The sequence below is a fragment of the Vanessa atalanta genome, chromosome Z (assembly GCF_905147765.1).
Source record: "Vanessa atalanta chromosome Z, ilVanAtal1.2, whole genome shotgun sequence".
In the NCBI taxonomy this organism is placed as follows: domain Eukaryota; kingdom Metazoa; phylum Arthropoda; class Insecta; order Lepidoptera; family Nymphalidae; genus Vanessa; species Vanessa atalanta.
Genome location: NC_061902.1, coordinates 5,993,705 through 6,012,450, shown reverse-complemented (window position 1 = coordinate 6,012,450; position 18,746 = coordinate 5,993,705). Strand labels below are relative to the sequence as shown.

The 18,746-nt window shown below is 33.9% G+C and overlaps 1 protein-coding gene across 1 annotated transcript in view; it reads right to left on the bottom strand.

The window, feature by feature from the left end:
- Positions 1-535: 535 nt before the first annotated feature.
- The window catches only part of LOC125075863 (transcriptional repressor scratch 2-like), a 33,241-nt gene continuing 15,030 nt past the window's right edge, over positions 536-18,746 (bottom strand). The window contains exons 2-3 of the mRNA XM_047687681.1: positions 1,273-2,371; positions 536-1,188 (exon numbers count right to left, since the gene is read on the bottom strand). Coding sequence (XP_047543637.1) covers positions 1,317-2,371 — 1,055 coding nt within the window. The 3' untranslated portion in view covers positions 536-1,188; positions 1,273-1,316. The remainder of the gene's footprint in view (positions 1,189-1,272; positions 2,372-18,746) is intronic.

Sequence of the window (18,746 nt, the reverse complement as noted above, 5' to 3'; positions counted from 1 at the left end):
GACGCAGAGGGTGGATCCTTTAAAGATGTATGTCATCCATACTTATACGCGTGAGCATAAATATTACACGAATAATCGTAGATACATACACGTCGTTAGAGGAGAATCATGCGATTTCTTAAACCCACGGCGTAGTAGACGTAACACTCTTCTACGAGAGCTACGGAACGCTACGGGGATAGGATAAAGTCTGCTGCGTCCATTGACAGCGGTGCGCGACTTGATAATACCTACATTATTATTGCTTTTCGAATACCCATTTCTTCCGAGCACCTCGTGCTCACCTCAGTAACCTAGTGTTAATGCTACCTTATTCTAAACTAGTTTATTGCCAGTTACGTTCGACTTGACACTAATAACACACTCAATCTAAAGGCATGCTCGCTGAGTGACGCGGCGAAGCCCGTCCCATATAGCCGTCGCGTGGCTCGCCGCCGCCCGTCCATAACCGTTTACTTCAATCACTTTAATTATACATATTTGTAATGTATCTATCATAGCAATATATTGCATTAATAAAACAAATGAATGATTTTGTGAATTTGTCCGTAATTATTATATATTTTTTAACATAAGTGTATGAAAAATAAATACGATAAAGTAAGGCTATAGGCATATATATATATATATATATATTGCACGTAAGGGGGATTGCGTGCTAAAGGATAAGGAGGTAAAGTGGGTGCGGGTGTGGGACGGTGCGGCGCGTTGGGCGCGTGGTCGCCGCTAAGGCACTGTCGCGGGCGGCGGCGGGCGGCCCTAGCTGCGCGACGGATTGTGCGGAGCTTCGGACGGAAAGTTTTGGCAAGTTCCTCACCGAGACGGACGACGCGGCGCGCACGGGCGCTCCGCCTTCGTCCACTGACGAACTCGGCGCTTGGCTCTCGCGACTCCATTTTAACTTACACCCTAATACTCTAACCTACTTCGCGGTTTGTAAAAATCACCTACAAAAGATATTAGTTTCATTCGTATTTCATTACTTCTATGTATATAAGGGTATATTTTATCGACATGTATATACATAATTCAATGTTTAACGTTATTAGGACGTTTATCGCTACGGCCTATTGCCGCGTCTGCGGCGCTACGGGGTCGTACGTGATTCGTTGTTTGCGAAACGTTGCTCGATTGCGGCACGACATGGTCAGCAGATGTTTCTTTCCGCTACAAGTCGTGCGCGTCTACCTATTTTAGAATTTGTATATTTATATTAATTATGCTAGTAAACTAAATTCATAATAATACTTTACGTTTATATGTAAATCTTACAACAGTGATTACGGTCCCTGGTTGCTTTCGGTTCTGTTGCGCGTTTAACCGGATGCGGAGGCAGGGGTTTCTGGTGGTGGTGGTGAATCGTCGTCGCGCACACACGCCGATTCTTGGTGTTTATTGAGGTAGCTCTTTAGGGCGAAAGTCTTATGACAACGTAGGCATTCGAAGTTTTTATCAGCGGAGTGCGTCTGCATGTGCGCGCGCAAGTTAGACCGATCAGCGAATGCTTTTCCACAGTGTGCGCATCCATATGGTTTTTCGCCAGTGTGAGAGCGGAGGTGACCTTGTAGCAACCAAGGCCGAGAGAACAACTTACCGCAAACGCCACACACGTGTGAGAGCTGGTGCGTGAGCACGTGCATGGCAAGCGCCGGCATCGATACGTAAGCCTTACCGCATTCTCCACAACGCTTTGCGGCGACGGAATCGAGGCTACGATGAGTTTGTTTGTGCCGTGAAAGGTTTGAAGAGGTTGCATATCGTTTACCGCACTCGCTACACGTATACTTCGATTTTGGTTCAGGCTGTTGGGCGCTCTCAACGGGGGCGTTTGCATAATTTTTGCGCTTCGAACGACCATCGCTAACAAAAAAGGCGTCATAAGTGTAGGCGACTGTTTCTCTTGGACGCTCTGTTGTCTGCTCCTGGGGAGGTTCGGGTGGAGGTGGTGGTGGTTCCGGGGGTGCAGGGTCGGTGCGCGGCGGTGTTGTCAGGAAAACTGCATGTTGACTTAAGTCGAGAATTGCGTGAGCCGCATTGAGATCCTCTTCGGCCCGATGGAGGTACGCGCGGTCGCCGAGACAGTAGGGGCGATAGATGTCTTTCTTCTTTGGCGGTAGAGACAGAAGGGTGCCCGAGCTGGAGTAGCACATGGAGTTAGATTTGCCGCTCGCCGGTGGCGGAGGAGGGGAGACAGGCGAAGATTGGAGCTGTACTTGGAGAAAAGGCTGTTCTGTCGAGTCGGAGGCGGAGAGGTGCAGAAGTGCGTAGGACAGAGGCTGAGGCGCCGGCTGAGAGGGGCCGGATGGAGCCGGGCTCACCTCGTTCGGCAGTTGTGCGGTGAATTGCGTGGAAGGCTGCTCCTCGGTATAGCCTGTGTATAAAAAAAAATAGTTTATTACTCCAGAAAATATAAATATTCGAATCGAAATATGCTGAAGTTTACGACTTGTTTATAAAATTCAAACCTTACTAATGTTCTTAAAGAGAACACTTAAATTATACATATGATATCAAAGTATTAAAAAAATATATAAATTCCACAAAATACATTCGTTTTCTTTAAAACTTCCAACAATATTTTAACACCCATTTACAAGTAATTTTAATGTATTAATATATTCAGAAAAACTTGGGACATATTTCGTTTGTTTTAACAAAGAGTATTTTTTGTTATCATCACGTTGTCATTTGAGAAATGTACAGATTTGGTACCGTACTGTTATTAATAATAAAGTAAGTGGAAGAACTTTCAGAAACAATAGCGGCAAGGAAACGTCGGACCAGAGCCGAGGCCCTTGTTTGCAAGAGTTATACTGGAATCGTTAATAACTTACAGAGGCAACCTGTGGCGTTCACAGACCAACCTGTAGCTTCTTAGATTTCAGAACTTTTATTACCATACTTTATAGACTTATTAAAAATTATTATTATGTACCTATATAAACGTTTGCCTTACTTATATTATTGATTGTAATAGATTATAAAATCGGAAAATTAATAACATACATTTATATCGCCAAGGTTAATGCAGCCCAACTTACATTTAAATACAAAATTTTAAGAAAAAAATTACATAATAACAATAAAAATGTTTTTGTACACATCTTTGTACATACCTATGTAGAATTTAATATTTTATAAATTTATTAACCTGTTTTTTACAACTTAATTTTTTGCGTTCTTCTGTGCAAATTTTGCAATCGCATTAAAACTTACTTTTTCTTGCAATATCAAATTGACACAAAATATACATATATTTTATTTAGAGATGCTGCATAAATAAACATTTGAAGTAAGATTTAATCGCAAAGCACAGACGTGTCCGCGTCTATCCTTATGTCTTGTCAGCTTGACTCGATACTGATCGTATTATTGTTGTTTACCTCTATATAAAAAAAAAAATGTATTTGTCCGACTGAAGTTAGCCAGCCATTAATAAAGCAATGATGCCTAGAGTAACATGTATTCAGTTTGAAAATGTTTATAAATTAACAAAATCAAATGATTTTGTAATATAAATATCTCTAACTTATAACTTTAAGTTATTGTTCATTTATAAATGAAAATGTATTAAATAAACACCAAGTGACGCAACATAAGCTCCTCGGATCAAGAGGCTTAACATTGAATGTGTAAGTAAATGAAACTTTGCTACGAGACGGGATTATTTGAAGCGGGGCCGGAGGAGAGGAGGGCGTGCTGCAAGCGGCCACTAGGAATCCTTCTCCTCTATCTGGTTTTTGTTAATGTTTTTAAACGTAATATTATGATTTTATAATATGTAATTTGAACTGTTATAATACTTGTTTATATAATTATATATTACATTTACGATGAGCGAGTATAAATATTACTTTAGTAGTTATTTCGTTTTTGCTGGCAGTCTACAAAATATGAACCAAAAAAAGCATTTCCCTTGTATCTTCTAATTTTTTTTGATTTTAATCCTGGCTGACCGGAACGTTTGGAGCTTATGTTACCACTCTGCATTGGACTACACGTGTAGCAGAACGTCATGCGACAGATACGTCAGATTTCGAGATGACTACGACGCGCAGTATATATATTTTACTACTTATTTAATTAGAGCATGATACCGTCAAATACTTTATACTTAGTATATATGCAAACGATTATAATCGACTTTGACGTAGTAAATAATAGTTTAATGAAGCCTTAATTTAGACCGCAAATAATAGTCTTATTTGTTTAACATATTTGATTTTAAATATACATTTATTACAACAGCTAACACTAAAATAGTATATAAACAGACAATAACGACGAAATTAAAGTGCCCTCATTCAATACGAGTGAAATTGGTAGCATTGGAGAATATCGCACCCAATACCGACGATCAACGTTCGGTTTTAATTAATCGAATTGTTGCAGAAAATCGAGTTCCGCCACTAAATTTATTCAAAAGTGGCGTGAAGCTAACAAGTTGGTAAATCGATTTTCTAGCTCACAATCGACTAGCTTGGCAGGTCGATTACAGTAGACCGGCTGTTTGTATAGAATCCCTTCCTGTGTACCTTTGTCAATATTGTCTTTCAAAACTATCACGGTTATAAGCCAAGAGATAATTCTAGTTTAGATCAATTCAATTATTCGGCCACTTACTTATAATTTTGAATTGACTATTCAAATGATAAAAGGTGTAGTTACGGTCTTAATTGAATACATTCTTTACATCATTTTGAAAGAACAAAAGTATTTCATTATTATATATATTGTGTAGGTGGAGATTGTGTAGACTGTTCTGGGTACCATCCACTATTTTTTTATTTACCAAACATAGTTTTTTTTTTACTATTAGTACAGACATCACACATTGACAATGCGAAAAGTATTTCTTTTACACTGAGGGTCGCATCTATTCAATCAAACGAATATTATGACTAATGTAATGTAAATAAAATTTTTAATGCAGTTTTTGAAAATGATAATTACAGTAGCTACATGTTATCTGCCATATGCTACTTCGGCAAAACGTAGACAATAAATGCGATACTGACAGAGACTCTACAAATTCTAAGTAGAGTGCTATTGGGCGAGCTATGTTTCACATACATATCTTTTCAAATAAAATCTGAATGACATTATCCGGCGACGATTTAGTTTATCCGTCGAAGAACCGGAGTTACCAATACAGTTTTCAAAATTTACAGACTGAAGTTGTAGTGGTTACTTAGAACCGGAATTGGCAAACGCAGTGCAGAATAAAGAAGGTGTCGAGAACCGTTTAATTGCGGAAGATGGAATGCAGAAGCCTTGGTGCATCTGGTGCATTCACTGATAATGATGATGTATGTACCTACATTAGATCTGTAAACTTGTTTTGGTTTTATATGAAAACAACAGTTAATGTTTTTATTACATGGATCACATGATATCTTAAGAACTCTTGAATAAAATATTTCCAATATTACGAATTGAATGTCAATTCAATTTCGTTATTGGGACGCGGTTTGAAGATCGATCTATAGATTAGTCTGAGATTGATTTAAATTTCGAATTGTAGATAAACTATAGCAATATTCAATTTAATCATAAGGAACCAACCCAATCTGGACAGAAATATACGATATTCAGTATTACAGGTAAGGAAAATCCATCAAGCGGATTAAATTTTACATTGTTTAATTTATGGTTGAACATGAAAAGTGAAGTGAAGACACAAAACTTTATTATAAATAGAACATATTAAACTTCACGTTACATATTGAATTAATTTATATTTTATTTAATAATGCTACAACAAAAGAAACACTTTAATTCGAAATTTGTCGTTGTTAAAAGTTAAGCCGCTTAATTTTACGAAAGCGTAAAATTTCGCTGACAAAGCGATTGGTAGGTTATACAAAGGTCCCTCGGAAAGCTCCTGTTTTTAAAGTGATTAAATATTTCGTCGTCGTTGCCATGGAAAATGTTGTAGATTTTTATTTTTCGAACGAGCGAACTGTTTCGAAGGGCTTATAATTGTTTTATGATTCCTAATATATTGTTACAATAGGTCAAATACCTTTAATTAAGTTGGGCTTGCCGACCCTTCGTAATATGATCTCTTACGTATAAAAATGAACACGGTGCGGCTAGTCCGTACGTATTATATTTATATATATAAATGAGTGTATTGGTATTGTATGTATTTTGTGGTTTTGTGTTTATTTATTTTCTATTTATCGACTCAGCAACAATTACTCAACTAATTTTACGAAATGATTTTTAATTATTATAAATTTTAAATATTATATGATATTAATTATAATTGTACTACATACATTATATAACATTGTAGTGATAATATACTATCGTAAAAGTTACTTTATGAAATGGGTGTTCCCCATGTCATCAAGTAATGAATAATAATAATTACGAAATATTATTATCAATCGCTATTAAAGTCGTAAATTTATAATATTTACCAGCCCGAAATTTTTCTTGTTCTTAATTTGTCTTTTTAATTTAACTTGTGTCCGGTGAAAGGATAAAACGAGAAAAGCCCTACATCTGTTGGATGAAAATCTTCCCCATGTGTACACACCAACCCACATTGGAGCGTGGTGAATTAGGCTCCAAACCATCTTGTCAAAAAGGAGAGGAGCATTATCCCAGCAGAGTCAGTGACATTTATAGGATGTTACTTTAATATAAAATTTAAAGCATTTCTTAACCGAAATTGTACTAAGTATGAATTGTCAATGTACGATTCTGCCTTACCGCACATACAACAAAGATAATTTAATATAAAAAAGCAACTAAAATAGGTCTCTATTTTAATTGCATTTTTATTACAAAAAGTGATTCTGTACAGGCCTCGCAACAAAAGTTACTGAAAAATTAAATTTATTTGACCCTTGTTTCATTTCACGTTTTTTGAGTGCCGCCTATGTATTTCTTTATTCGTTAAACACAAAAGATTATCAGAAAGATTTCGTATCTAAAAATATTTATATGCATTTAATATATGTTTCGAATACGTACATATATTTATTTATACGAATATATTTATATATATGTAGTACACGTATTTATTTGCGTATTTTTAGATTTATTATGATAAAAATAAAGATTTTTATGCAACAATTATTTCAATTTAAATCAATTATTTTAAGCGTTATGTAAAGAAACGTACCTTAAAGACGGATATAATTTTATGTAATATTGTCGACTTGATAAAACGTATGTATAAATATTTTGCAGTAATAATCATTACATAGTCTAAAACAAAGTCTCTTACCGCTGTCTGTCCCTGTGTATGTATCTTTAAAATTACTTGTAATTATTTGTACACCTTATAAAGGTCTTCAAGTAAAAGTCTGCAGTATATTTAGTATCAGCATTACACCCGTGCGAAGCCGGGTAGGATCGGTAGTTAAGTAATAAATCAATTGCTTCCTGTGTAATAGATATGTGCGTAGTTTGTGTTTGGTTTTAAGGTCTGATTTTTATAGTGTTCTTAATGCTGTTACACAGAAAATATATAATAATGTGTCAAAAATTGGCACCTGTGCATTGTTACAACCTCAGAACAACTTTTTATTACAAAATATATAAAAAAATATTTCTTTTTTCATTTCCTGGCTAGTAACCGCTATTTGAGTGACAACACATATTAAATAAGGCTATTTCAAAAACGGACATAACCTGTATGTCAATATTGTTACTAGATTTACAAATACTATTTATTAACGGGCAACCAAAGAGTTTATATTTTTTAGGTATCATTAATAAGTTTACGATAAAAAATATACAAGTATGGTATCCTTGTAAAATGTAATTTTCGGGTGGGGTTTAGTTCTGTAATGTGTCAGGCCTTTCCCAGCTATTTTTCCTGGTTACTGGAAATTTTACCAAATATTATTTCATATCAGGTGGTTGTATCAATTTTCACGGTCTCTCATTTTAATGGATAAGTTAAGTGGACGTATTAAATTATTTACTCATATGTGTGACAAAATTGTTTTATAAAACCGTTGTGGTCAACATAATAATATTCGTCCAAATGGACGAATATAATGTTTCTTGTTTTAATAATCAAAAATAAATGAAAGGTAAAAAATTAAACGAATTTATTAATGTGACAAACATATGACAATTAAACGTTTTTATTTATTGTATTTTGCGAATATGGGTATAAGTTTTGAAGTAATTATAATGAAAATGTTCTTATTTATCCATTCGGTAAAGGTGTGCCCTTACCGAAATGTACAAAAAATACTATATTAAAATCAATTTTTAAATGACGGAGTTCTGAAGTAAAAAATATAAAAAATGCCACTGAATTGATAAATTTCTTCTTTTTTCGAAGTGAAAAATAGTAGACGTTGCAGGTACTGGTAATACAATTTTCTAGAATGTCGTCTTTCTATCTCCGTTGTATCGTGTTTCCGTTGTTGTCCGGACTCGCTGGCGACTCGGTGGATATTTGATTTAAAATAATTTTGCATTTTTATTGAAGTAGTTTCATTTAAATTTCACAACAAAATAATATTTTATAAAGATTTATAACTTTACTTCATAAACATTAATAATATTCATAAAGTATATGTACTAGCCATTTGTCAAAATCACCACGATAACTGACTGAATGACTTGGGAGTAATGACTCCCAAGTCATTCAGTCTATAGTCAGTCTATAGTCACACTGGGGTGTGACTATAGATTTATTGTTAGAAATCTCTTCCATCCGTGTCGAAGAAGGTCATCTTAATGGTTTTAGTGGGTAAGAATCTCACATAACCCGGTTCAGACCCAGAGTTCCGGTTACCTTCTTAAAGATTTCTACTGGTCTTGATGTTTATGGTGTTTTCCTTTTTACAAACTTTTAAGTGAATATGAGTATTTAGGCTACTTAAACTAAGAACTATACTACTGGCCATGATATTGACCTTCATCAACCTTCAGAGAATGGTTTGTGAAGCTATGCAGTCGTATTATTACGAAATGCCTTTGGTCGGTCGCAGAAATAATTTTATTTCTTGTAATTGGCACAGCTCGGTTTTGTGGATCTTACACGAATGCCAAGTCCCGAGATTCTCGCACAATAATGTATTATATTCGTTTTTATTTTGAAAATATCTTATCATTTATATTGAAAAAACTTTAATGCAATTAATTTTTTAATTGATTACACTTAAAACTGTTTCTTCGACTAAATAAATTAACGATAGATAAGCTATTTGTATTATCTATTTTATCGTTTATACTTTATTCATTAATTTATGTATTTTACGTTCAATTATTTATTTCATAATATTTGTTTTAGGTGCATAAAAATAAGTTATCTGTTTGAATAATTCTTATTTTAATATGAAATGTACCAGATATACACACACACTTAATAGTAAATTTGTTCTGATCGATTCCATCTCATGAGCCATATATTACAACATGACATGTGCTTCCAATAACCGGTGTATTTCCAAGTTCTCATATGTCATAGCTCGATGAGAAGACAATTCAACGCGAGTTATTAGACTAAGGCCTATAGCCCAATGCTGTACCCTTTTTTTTTGAGGTATTCGTTCGTTGCTCTGTCTACTTTCCAGAAAGCTACAGAGCATTGACTGTCGGAAAATTTTATATTAAATTTATCATTTGGTTCAGAATATAAATTGAGGAGCGTGGAAACTACAGCCTTGTATGCTATTTATTAGACCAACGAGAGCAATCAATCATTAGGAATATTATTTCGATGTTTTTGATAAATAGATAAGTAAAGTTGAAAGCTGCTGCTTTCAACTTTACTTACGTGCCGAGCCAAATTGATTTTGCATTTAAATTTAAAAACCATGGTTTTAAATTTATTTAAGAAGAAATTTATTTTATATTCACCTCTTTGATTATATCTAGACTTTACAGACTATCTAGATAGATAGTCTGTAAAAGCTGAAAACGTGTCGAAATAGTAAAAGTACACTCAAACTAGTAAACTAAAGTATGACGTTTTGCGAGTGACAAGCCCAGGTCACGCACACTAAGATAATAAAGTTGGCCCGTTTAATTTTCCTTTTTGTAGTGCGCTTTACTTAGTTATGTATGTGTAGTGTATTCTATAGAGTCTTCATGTTAATTATTTTTATCAAGGATAAATAAACTGACATATATTTATAACGAATCATTGTAATCCAAAACATGTTGTTCGATAAGAATTTATAGCGCTAATCTCTTTAATTAACGGTATTAAACTGTTATTAGCGGCTGTATTAGCGCTAAATTCGTTAAATTTTGTGTCAAAATTAATTATTATCTGTATAAATTTGTGTTAAATTAGCGGCTATTGTTCGAGGTGTTGACCGACGAGCGCTTTAAAATAAACACATCGTGATAAATTCGTAGCTGCGATCAATTTCAATATAAATAAAGATACAGCATTTTTTTATAGCTATAAGTTAATCTTAACAAAATGAAAAAGTAAAAATATTAAAAGCTCGACCATCATTTAAGGCATTGGATACAAAACAAACATATCAAAATCTACGCTTAGCGTGCCAACTGTGCGGCGCAAATACAATAGCAAAAACAAACCCGGACCGAGGGATGAGCGAAGGGGTACGCCGCATTGCACCAGTTGAATCTCGACCCCTGAACACCCCGAGGGTGCACCTCCCTCCGTCGCGTCCCCCCAGGACTCCCGCCTGGATACTTGTTGTACGTTCATACAGGATCGGGATGCTTACAGAATTGATTTCGAGGAAAATTGTAAAATATTTTCAAAAGAATTCAATTATTTTTGTCATTCAAAAGTTTGAGTATATAAAATACTCGTTTTCTATATACCTTAGTTTACTTTGTTTAATTTCGGCGAATAAGGTCAAAATGAATTATCTTAAATCCGAATATATACTGAACAGATTTAATATTATTTATTCCAATCCACCATACAAAAATATTGTACAATAAAAAATACTTGTTTCTCGTGGATAATGTATTCAATAAGTATACATTATTTTTTAACTTTCGGTACGTCAATAATGTTGAAATTATAACATGAATACCATTCCTAGATAAATGTGTTCATTTCCGTCTATTACTGGAATTGAACGGAACCATTGTAATTTCAAAAACATTTGGGAAGTACATTTATACCAACGTAAATTAAACAATTTGAAATTTAGGTCAGGCAGACCCGGAGTTCGTTCTCGTATTCCGGACAAAGCTGTCATGCAGCTGTTTCGAAGGCTCGACATTCTCACATGCTCACATTTACAACCATTTACATTTATCTGATTGTATTTTCTTAGGTATATTGTGTCAATTTAATGAAACAATTCTTTTCTACGATAAGAATGAATTTATTCGTATAATATGTATATACGTATAAACTGAACCTACTCGGCTCTAATTTATGGAAAGGAAAAAACGCTTTAGCACCAAAATGTTGCTTCTGGGAAATGGGATTTAAAGTAAAAACTTTAACCTCATTTTCCAAAAGCACCATATTGGCGCTTTCGCTCTTCCCACTGACTATAAATTAGAGCCGAGTAGGTTCGGTGGTTAGAACACGTTAATCTTAACCGAGAGTTACTTTACTTTTAATATGAAATAAAAACATTTGCTACCAAATTTATATGGAACTGTCAAATTATAGCCAACTATAAAATCTATTTTATTAAAATTATATTTTACATTTACTCTGCACTCTTCTCAAATATCTCCCTCGTACATGAACCTTGGCAGTCCGCTGCCCGGAGTTGTGTGGCATCAGCAAATTTTAAAGCTGAAGAATGCACGGAAGATGTTTTATAGTTTTCTCTTTAACTGCTCTCGTGTCGTTGATGCGATCGAATCCCTTTTGCAATTACTTTTAAGAGTGACCTCTATATAATTTTTCTTACTACAATTATATTTTATTGTAAATATTATATTATTGATATATATTATATATATATTAAATGGCTGCAAATCTAGATGTTGTTCAGTTGAGTTATCAACTAATGTTCAGTAGCAGCTTCACATAAAATCCTGTTACATCTCCGAAGCGACGTCTCATCGAAGTATAACAGTGACAGAACAGAACGCTATGTGTTTGCGCTCGACTCATCCTATGATATGTTGAGAATACCAACATTAGCTATGTGTCGAAAGACATTCTAACAAGTATATTTCCACCATCATCATCATTAAACCAGCGTAGTGGAATAAACTCCAAACCTTCTCTTAACGAGTGCAAGCTGGGGTTTTTACCGAGCTATAATTTTGCTACTTTACTTTGCCATGGAGTTTGCTGGTTGTGCAACGCAATTGGTACACATTCATGAATGACGAACGGAGCGTGCGCTTTTAACCTATATAATTTTTAATGCCCAGTTTGTCGACCTTGAAAATGTATTCGGTCGTAGGTAGCTTCTATGTAAAAACTGTGAAAACTTTAAATGATATGTTAAAATAGTTCTTAGCCAATAAAGATCATAATGATAAAAAGTGATGATGGTTACTAATTTAAACAGTTTCACAGAAAACTTCAATTTATAGGTACATCAAAAGTTAATGAGAGTTCAGAGTATTCATTCATACTAAGACGCACATTTTCTTGGATTATTAAAACCGAGATTTGAAGCGTTGCTTGTTTCTCGTGATCGATCTTATTGTTTGCATTTTAGTATCGATAAGTCTTCATTTAGTTTTAGAAATATTTAGAGAAATTTCTAGCAATCGTAATCGTACCAAAATTATAGTTTATTTAATTAGTCTTGACTCCTTGAGGATTTCGAATGATAGCGGTCCCGTCTGCTTCATTTCGAAATCTGCTGCATGGAAGTCTCGAGTGAGATCTCGGACATGTAGTAGTTACTGCGTAGTTATGTGAAATATGAATAGAGGCCTAAAGCACAGATCTTGTGAAACATATGAATGGGCAAAAAGTTCGACGTCTATAAAATTGAGATGGTAATTTATTTAAGAGCTCAATCAAATAAAAACTAGTAATATCACCTCAAGGGAGACAATTGGCGCATAATATTCCCGATAGAGTAAATCGTAAAAATAGAAAATAAAACCAAACAACAAATTGGTAGAAGATTAGAATCCCAATTAAATTTGCAAAAGTATTTATATTTTATATTATATCATTTTAATTTTTTTTAATAAAATAGAAGAATATTCAGACAATACAAAAGATGCTCCGAAGTCACTGACAACAATCTATCACTAAGCTATTAACTATAGAATACTTCACTTATATTCAGCAACAGTCAGTAACATTTTCAATAGTTGTCCACATTAGAAGTTCATCATCAGCGAAATTAGCCGTTTTCTTTTGGATTTTCATAAATAGTGTTGAAAAACAACTTTTTGATTTTTGCAAGCCAAATGGATTAAAAAGTGTGCTTGTTTCTGTGTAATTTTCAAATTTCAATTCCGGTTGTAGTTGAATTTCGGCAGTGTAATTGTACTGGAAATTCAATTAAGCGACGTACGCGTACGCACTACGTCTGTAGACACAACGTTGGTTCTGTTGACATAAAACGATCACGTCAATATGTTTATGTTAACAATGTTTAATCTACATATTTCATTTCGATATTTATTATTAACAATAAGCGCTATTTTCTATAATCAAATCAAATCAAATTATACTTTATTCAAGTAGGCTTTTTAAAGTAAAGCTACCCCCGGTTGTGAATGTAGATTCTACCGAGATGAACCGGCAAGAAACTCAGTAGTTACTCTTTTTTAATATCTAAAAATACAGTCATATATAATAGAATATAATTTTATTATTTCCTGAACTTGTGTTCAGTTTCTCAAAGCTTTTAAATAAATTCATCTGAAAATGACTTTAAGTTAAAACAGTAGAAGTTGTCGTCGTGGTCAGCGTCTTAAAAAATAAGAACAGTTTGTGATATGATCGATAAATTATATTGTTCTATTTACAGTTTAATAAATCTTTTATTTCTATGTTAAATGAGACATAAGATATCGACTTAGTTACCTTTTCAACTGTGCTAACAGCTTGCTGTCGTTCAACAACGGCCACCTCATTCGGTATAGCATTAATATATCAGCAGGCCACGTTATTTGTCAGAAACAAATTAAAGCTTTTAATGTCAAGGAGAGTGGAACGACCACGCGAAGGTAACAACGTGGTTTACATAACTTGGAATTTCAGAATCCACCATCGACATCGTCGAGACAGCATTTAGTGTCGAGTTTGATATTTGTAGAACATCACCCTAATCCAAATACAAAGGTATGTCGGTAATTATGTTTACCTTTACCTGTAGGAATACTATTAGGAACTATATATTGGTTTCGATAAAATATATATTCTGATGTATAATATGTTGAATCTTCAACATTCATTCAGCAAACATTAATACTAAGGCAGTTTTAATTAACGATTGATACCCATTGTAGATAAAACGCGACAAACAAGAAAACGAAATAAATCATCGGAATCAAGAAAATAAAATAAACAATGACTTTAATTTTTTCTCGTGCACTTTCTGAGGAGGGCTTACAATGCTTCAGTTTTTTAGGTCAATAGGCAGCGACAAACAAATATACCGTAAGCTATAAGCTGCTCTGCCACGTAAAGGCCGAGCTGGTTACAGAGATAGAAGAAAATTAAACAGCTACTACAATGATTATTAATTTAAATTAGTACTGTAAATTGAAATTAGAATAAGAATTAAAAAAAAATACGAGAAACGTTATTCTACTCAAACCGGCTTCGCACGGTCAGAATTGTCTACATAAGAATTTGTGAAGGAATCTTCTCGGCCATACGCTGAACAATATAGAGGACAAGCATAGAAACATTAATATTTGTTTATAAAGAAGATTCTATAGTTTAAAAAATGAGAATCTTGATGTTCTAATTGAACAGATCAAGTTAGGTGTAAATAATAAATTAATATTATTATTATTGGCTGATATCTTTAGAAGCTTATATTCTGAACGAGACGACTAAGAGTAAAGGCACAAAATATACAAATTAGATTTTATCTGTTAGTTAACGTTAAAGGGAGCGCCTTCCTGGGTGAAAATATGTAAAGAGCAATGTTAAATAATATATTATTATGAATCACATATGTATACGTGTGATAAAAAACATATTAGCTTGAATCGATTTTCAATTCGTACAAATGTATTGAGTCTTACAAAAAGCCGTAGCACTTGGCCTTGTTTGGAACTCATAAATCGTAGACTCGCTTACAAAAGGAAAAAGTGCCGCGAGCCGTGTACCGATGAAAGTAATTTATTACTTCGGAGCATTCCATTACGGTCTGTTCTGATAAAGTATCACACCGCAGGTTTTGTCTAATCCATTTTTGTTTTAAATACTGTCCAATTTATCACAGAAGTGACATCTAAAAGTATATTAAAATTATATTACTTAATTCTATATGATACATATCTTTTACATACTTTTCTGTATTAGCTCAGATTTGTAGATATTCGCTTTGTGATAAAACTATTCCGTGACAAGGATAAGTCGATGTTAGTTTAGGAACATGTGTTTGCAATAGCTATTAGAAAATAAAAAGAAATATTCTCACCTGTATATCATACATATATTATTATCATCCTCTTGTTAACCATTGAGCCGAGATGGCCCAGTGGTTAGAACGCGTGCATCTTAACCGATGATTTCGGGTTCAAACCCAGGCAGGTACCACTGAATTTTCATGTGCTTAATTTGTGTTTATAATTCATCTCGTGCTCAGCGGTGAAGGAAAACATCGTGAGGAAACCTGCATATGTCTAATTTCAACGAAATTCTGCCACATGTGTATTCCGCCAACCCGCATTGGAGCAGCGTGGTGGAATATGCTCCTATGCTTCTCCTCAAAGGGAGAGGAGGCCTTTATCCCAACAGTGGGAAAATTTACAGGCTGCTAATGCTAATGCTAATGCTTGTTAACCACAAAAGTTATTTTCTGTAATAGAAAATAATTTTCATTTATGTTCCAGAGTAAGTTTCTATTCTTGTTTTTCATTGTATGTAGATAATGATGAAATATGCAGTATGGTTCCAGTCAATAGTGATAATAGATAAATAATATTTCATTTATTATTTTTTAGATTATTGTTAGTGTAGTGCAATGTCTTGTAATGTAGCGTAGTTTAGTGTAGTGTATGGTAATTCGGATATGCACATTAAAAACTTTTTATGTTGTCATTTAACAAATATTTATAAAAACATATATTCATTATTAAACACACTTTAAGATATTTTATTTATATTTCAAATATTCTAAACTAAATGCAACGAATAAGAACATCCAGGTCATACTTTATTAGATATATTGTTTTCTTAATGGTCTTAATTTAAAATTTTATTCTGAATATCTCAACTGAAGTCAAGATCTGGAGATGACCTGAATCTCGTACATCTTGGAAGATATCCAGCAAGGGCTACGCAATAAGTGAAACTCCCTTGATTGAACCTTGAATTTGTTTTAAAAGGAACTCTATTTGCCAAATACTTTTTGTCTGACATATTTATAGATCGATGATGAGATGGCATTCATTTGAGCAATATACGAAATCGAAAAAATAACTGAAACACTATATAAGTTTTTTACGTACATAATAATTGATTATTACATGAAATCAAGTCTTAAGTTATACAAAAGATAACTCGGAAGTTTGTGTTGAATAACAAACGCGCTGGAAACAAAGTTTTGTGATTACATCATGTTGCTTGTATGGGTGATAAAAATTAAAGAGAAAGGCAGAAATATGCGTTTTGTTCTTACTTGAAAACACATGGAAACACAAGTTATTGTCCTTATTCAAAATTGAACATATTTGCAAGCATATAATTTCCCAACTATATTAGTTGAAATGTAACGATTTAAAACAAAATTCTGACAATTAAATTCATCAGACAGGTGGCATATCAACTTCTTAACCATTATATAAGAAACGTTTCAAAAGTCATGTATATTATATAAATTATATGAGTTTTTCAAATTGTTTGTTGTAATTAAATTAACTTATATGTTATGTTAGGTATTACTAGAAATATATAAATGCTAGTAGTAAATATTTATAGGCGCTATAATATCTGAGATGTTATGGCCGTTATAAATGCACTGACGTACTCATCCTTCCGACCATAACATAGCAATACAAAATATAGATGGTATAAATGGTGCAAATATTTATATAACTATTTAAATCACCGATTTAAATAGTTATATAAATATGGAGGCGATCATCTAGGCAGTCATTTCTTTTATAATATCCTTTTACACGTGTTCCTTAGAATTATCGTAAATACGTTTTCTAGGATCCTCTTGTAAAACCGTATACTTTCGCCAACAAATGGTTTATTAACCCTGTGTAGTCGGGTGACACAGCCAACAATCGAGTTCAGTCTCACCAACCAAATAATGTGAAGGCCCCATTGCAGATTACATTCTATAGTGCTACCAAAAAATGTTGTAGTGACAATATCATCATCATCCTTCTGCCCTTATCCCAATTTATTTGGGGTCCGCGCAGCATGTTTTCTTCTTCCATACTTCTCTGTCTGACGTCATCTCACAAGTAACATTCTTTCCAGCTATATCGTCTTTGACACAGTTCATCCATCGTTTCTTTGGTCATCCCCTTTCTCTATATCCATCCACATACATGCGCTAGACCTTCCTCACAATATGTTGCAGTGACAATGTCCATCATTAAGTAGTACCTCAGTTTTAATGTCCCCCATCAAGTAGTACCTCAGTTTTAACACATTTAACATTTGGAGTATTTAACCGTAAATTATTGACACTAAATTAACGTACTATTTCAGAAACAGCATTGTTTACTTCGTCAGATATTGCTTGACGTATTTTTTCTTATATATTAAATAAATAATACGACGCAAATTATGATCTTCCAACAAATCTTGTTAGTGAGGAAGGCGAAGCCTGTACATCTAAACCAAAGATGAGGGAAGTAGTTTTATGGGCTTATGTATAATTCAAGATTGGAAAAAGTAGTGTTACTCCAATTCCCATTGGGAATCTGTGTTAATGACCCCTCTCAATTATTATTATTATTAGGACTACACGGCAAAGCTTCTAGACTGACCAAGGGTTTCTCTAATATCGTTTAAACAGTCAAGTTCTAAGCGGTTCTAAAGGTGAATTCAACTGATCCAACAAGACGAGACTAGGCATATACTTCCAGGCCTAATGGAATTCACCTGTTCCGTGTTCATGGCTCGGTGGGAATAACTTCGGAAGGAAGTCTATGGAGTAAAACACTTTTAAAATTACCAATGTTTAACTTACTAGTTGTAAAGCCCTTTTAAAACGAAAATTTTCTAGCAATGCTCTGAAATAACATGACCTACGGAAAAGAAATGTCGACATTGTTTGCGGCAGAAATTCAAGTTCGCTCCCTGTTCTTTGGACAAAACTTAGTTATCTGAAATAAGTTTCGAAGAAGAACAGTACAGACTAAGATTGTAAAATTTGTATACAAAAGTGCAACCAATCCTAAAGCGCGATTAGAAAAACGCAGTGTAAACATTTACCAAGAGAACCTACGTTCTAAAGAAGGTAGTGGAATCCAACTAGATGCGGAAGGCAGATAACTGGGAGCTTTGGCACACCTTGGTAAGACTTTCGTCAATGTTAATAAATGTAAGACGGATGATATATAGACATACTGAATGGTATATTTAATAGTTTGTATGCGGTTGATAAAGCTTGATAAAACTTATTCTCCGGTACCAGAGGACACTTATTTTGGCCTTCTTAGTTTCATTGTATTAGTTAGGCAGACAAGTGGAT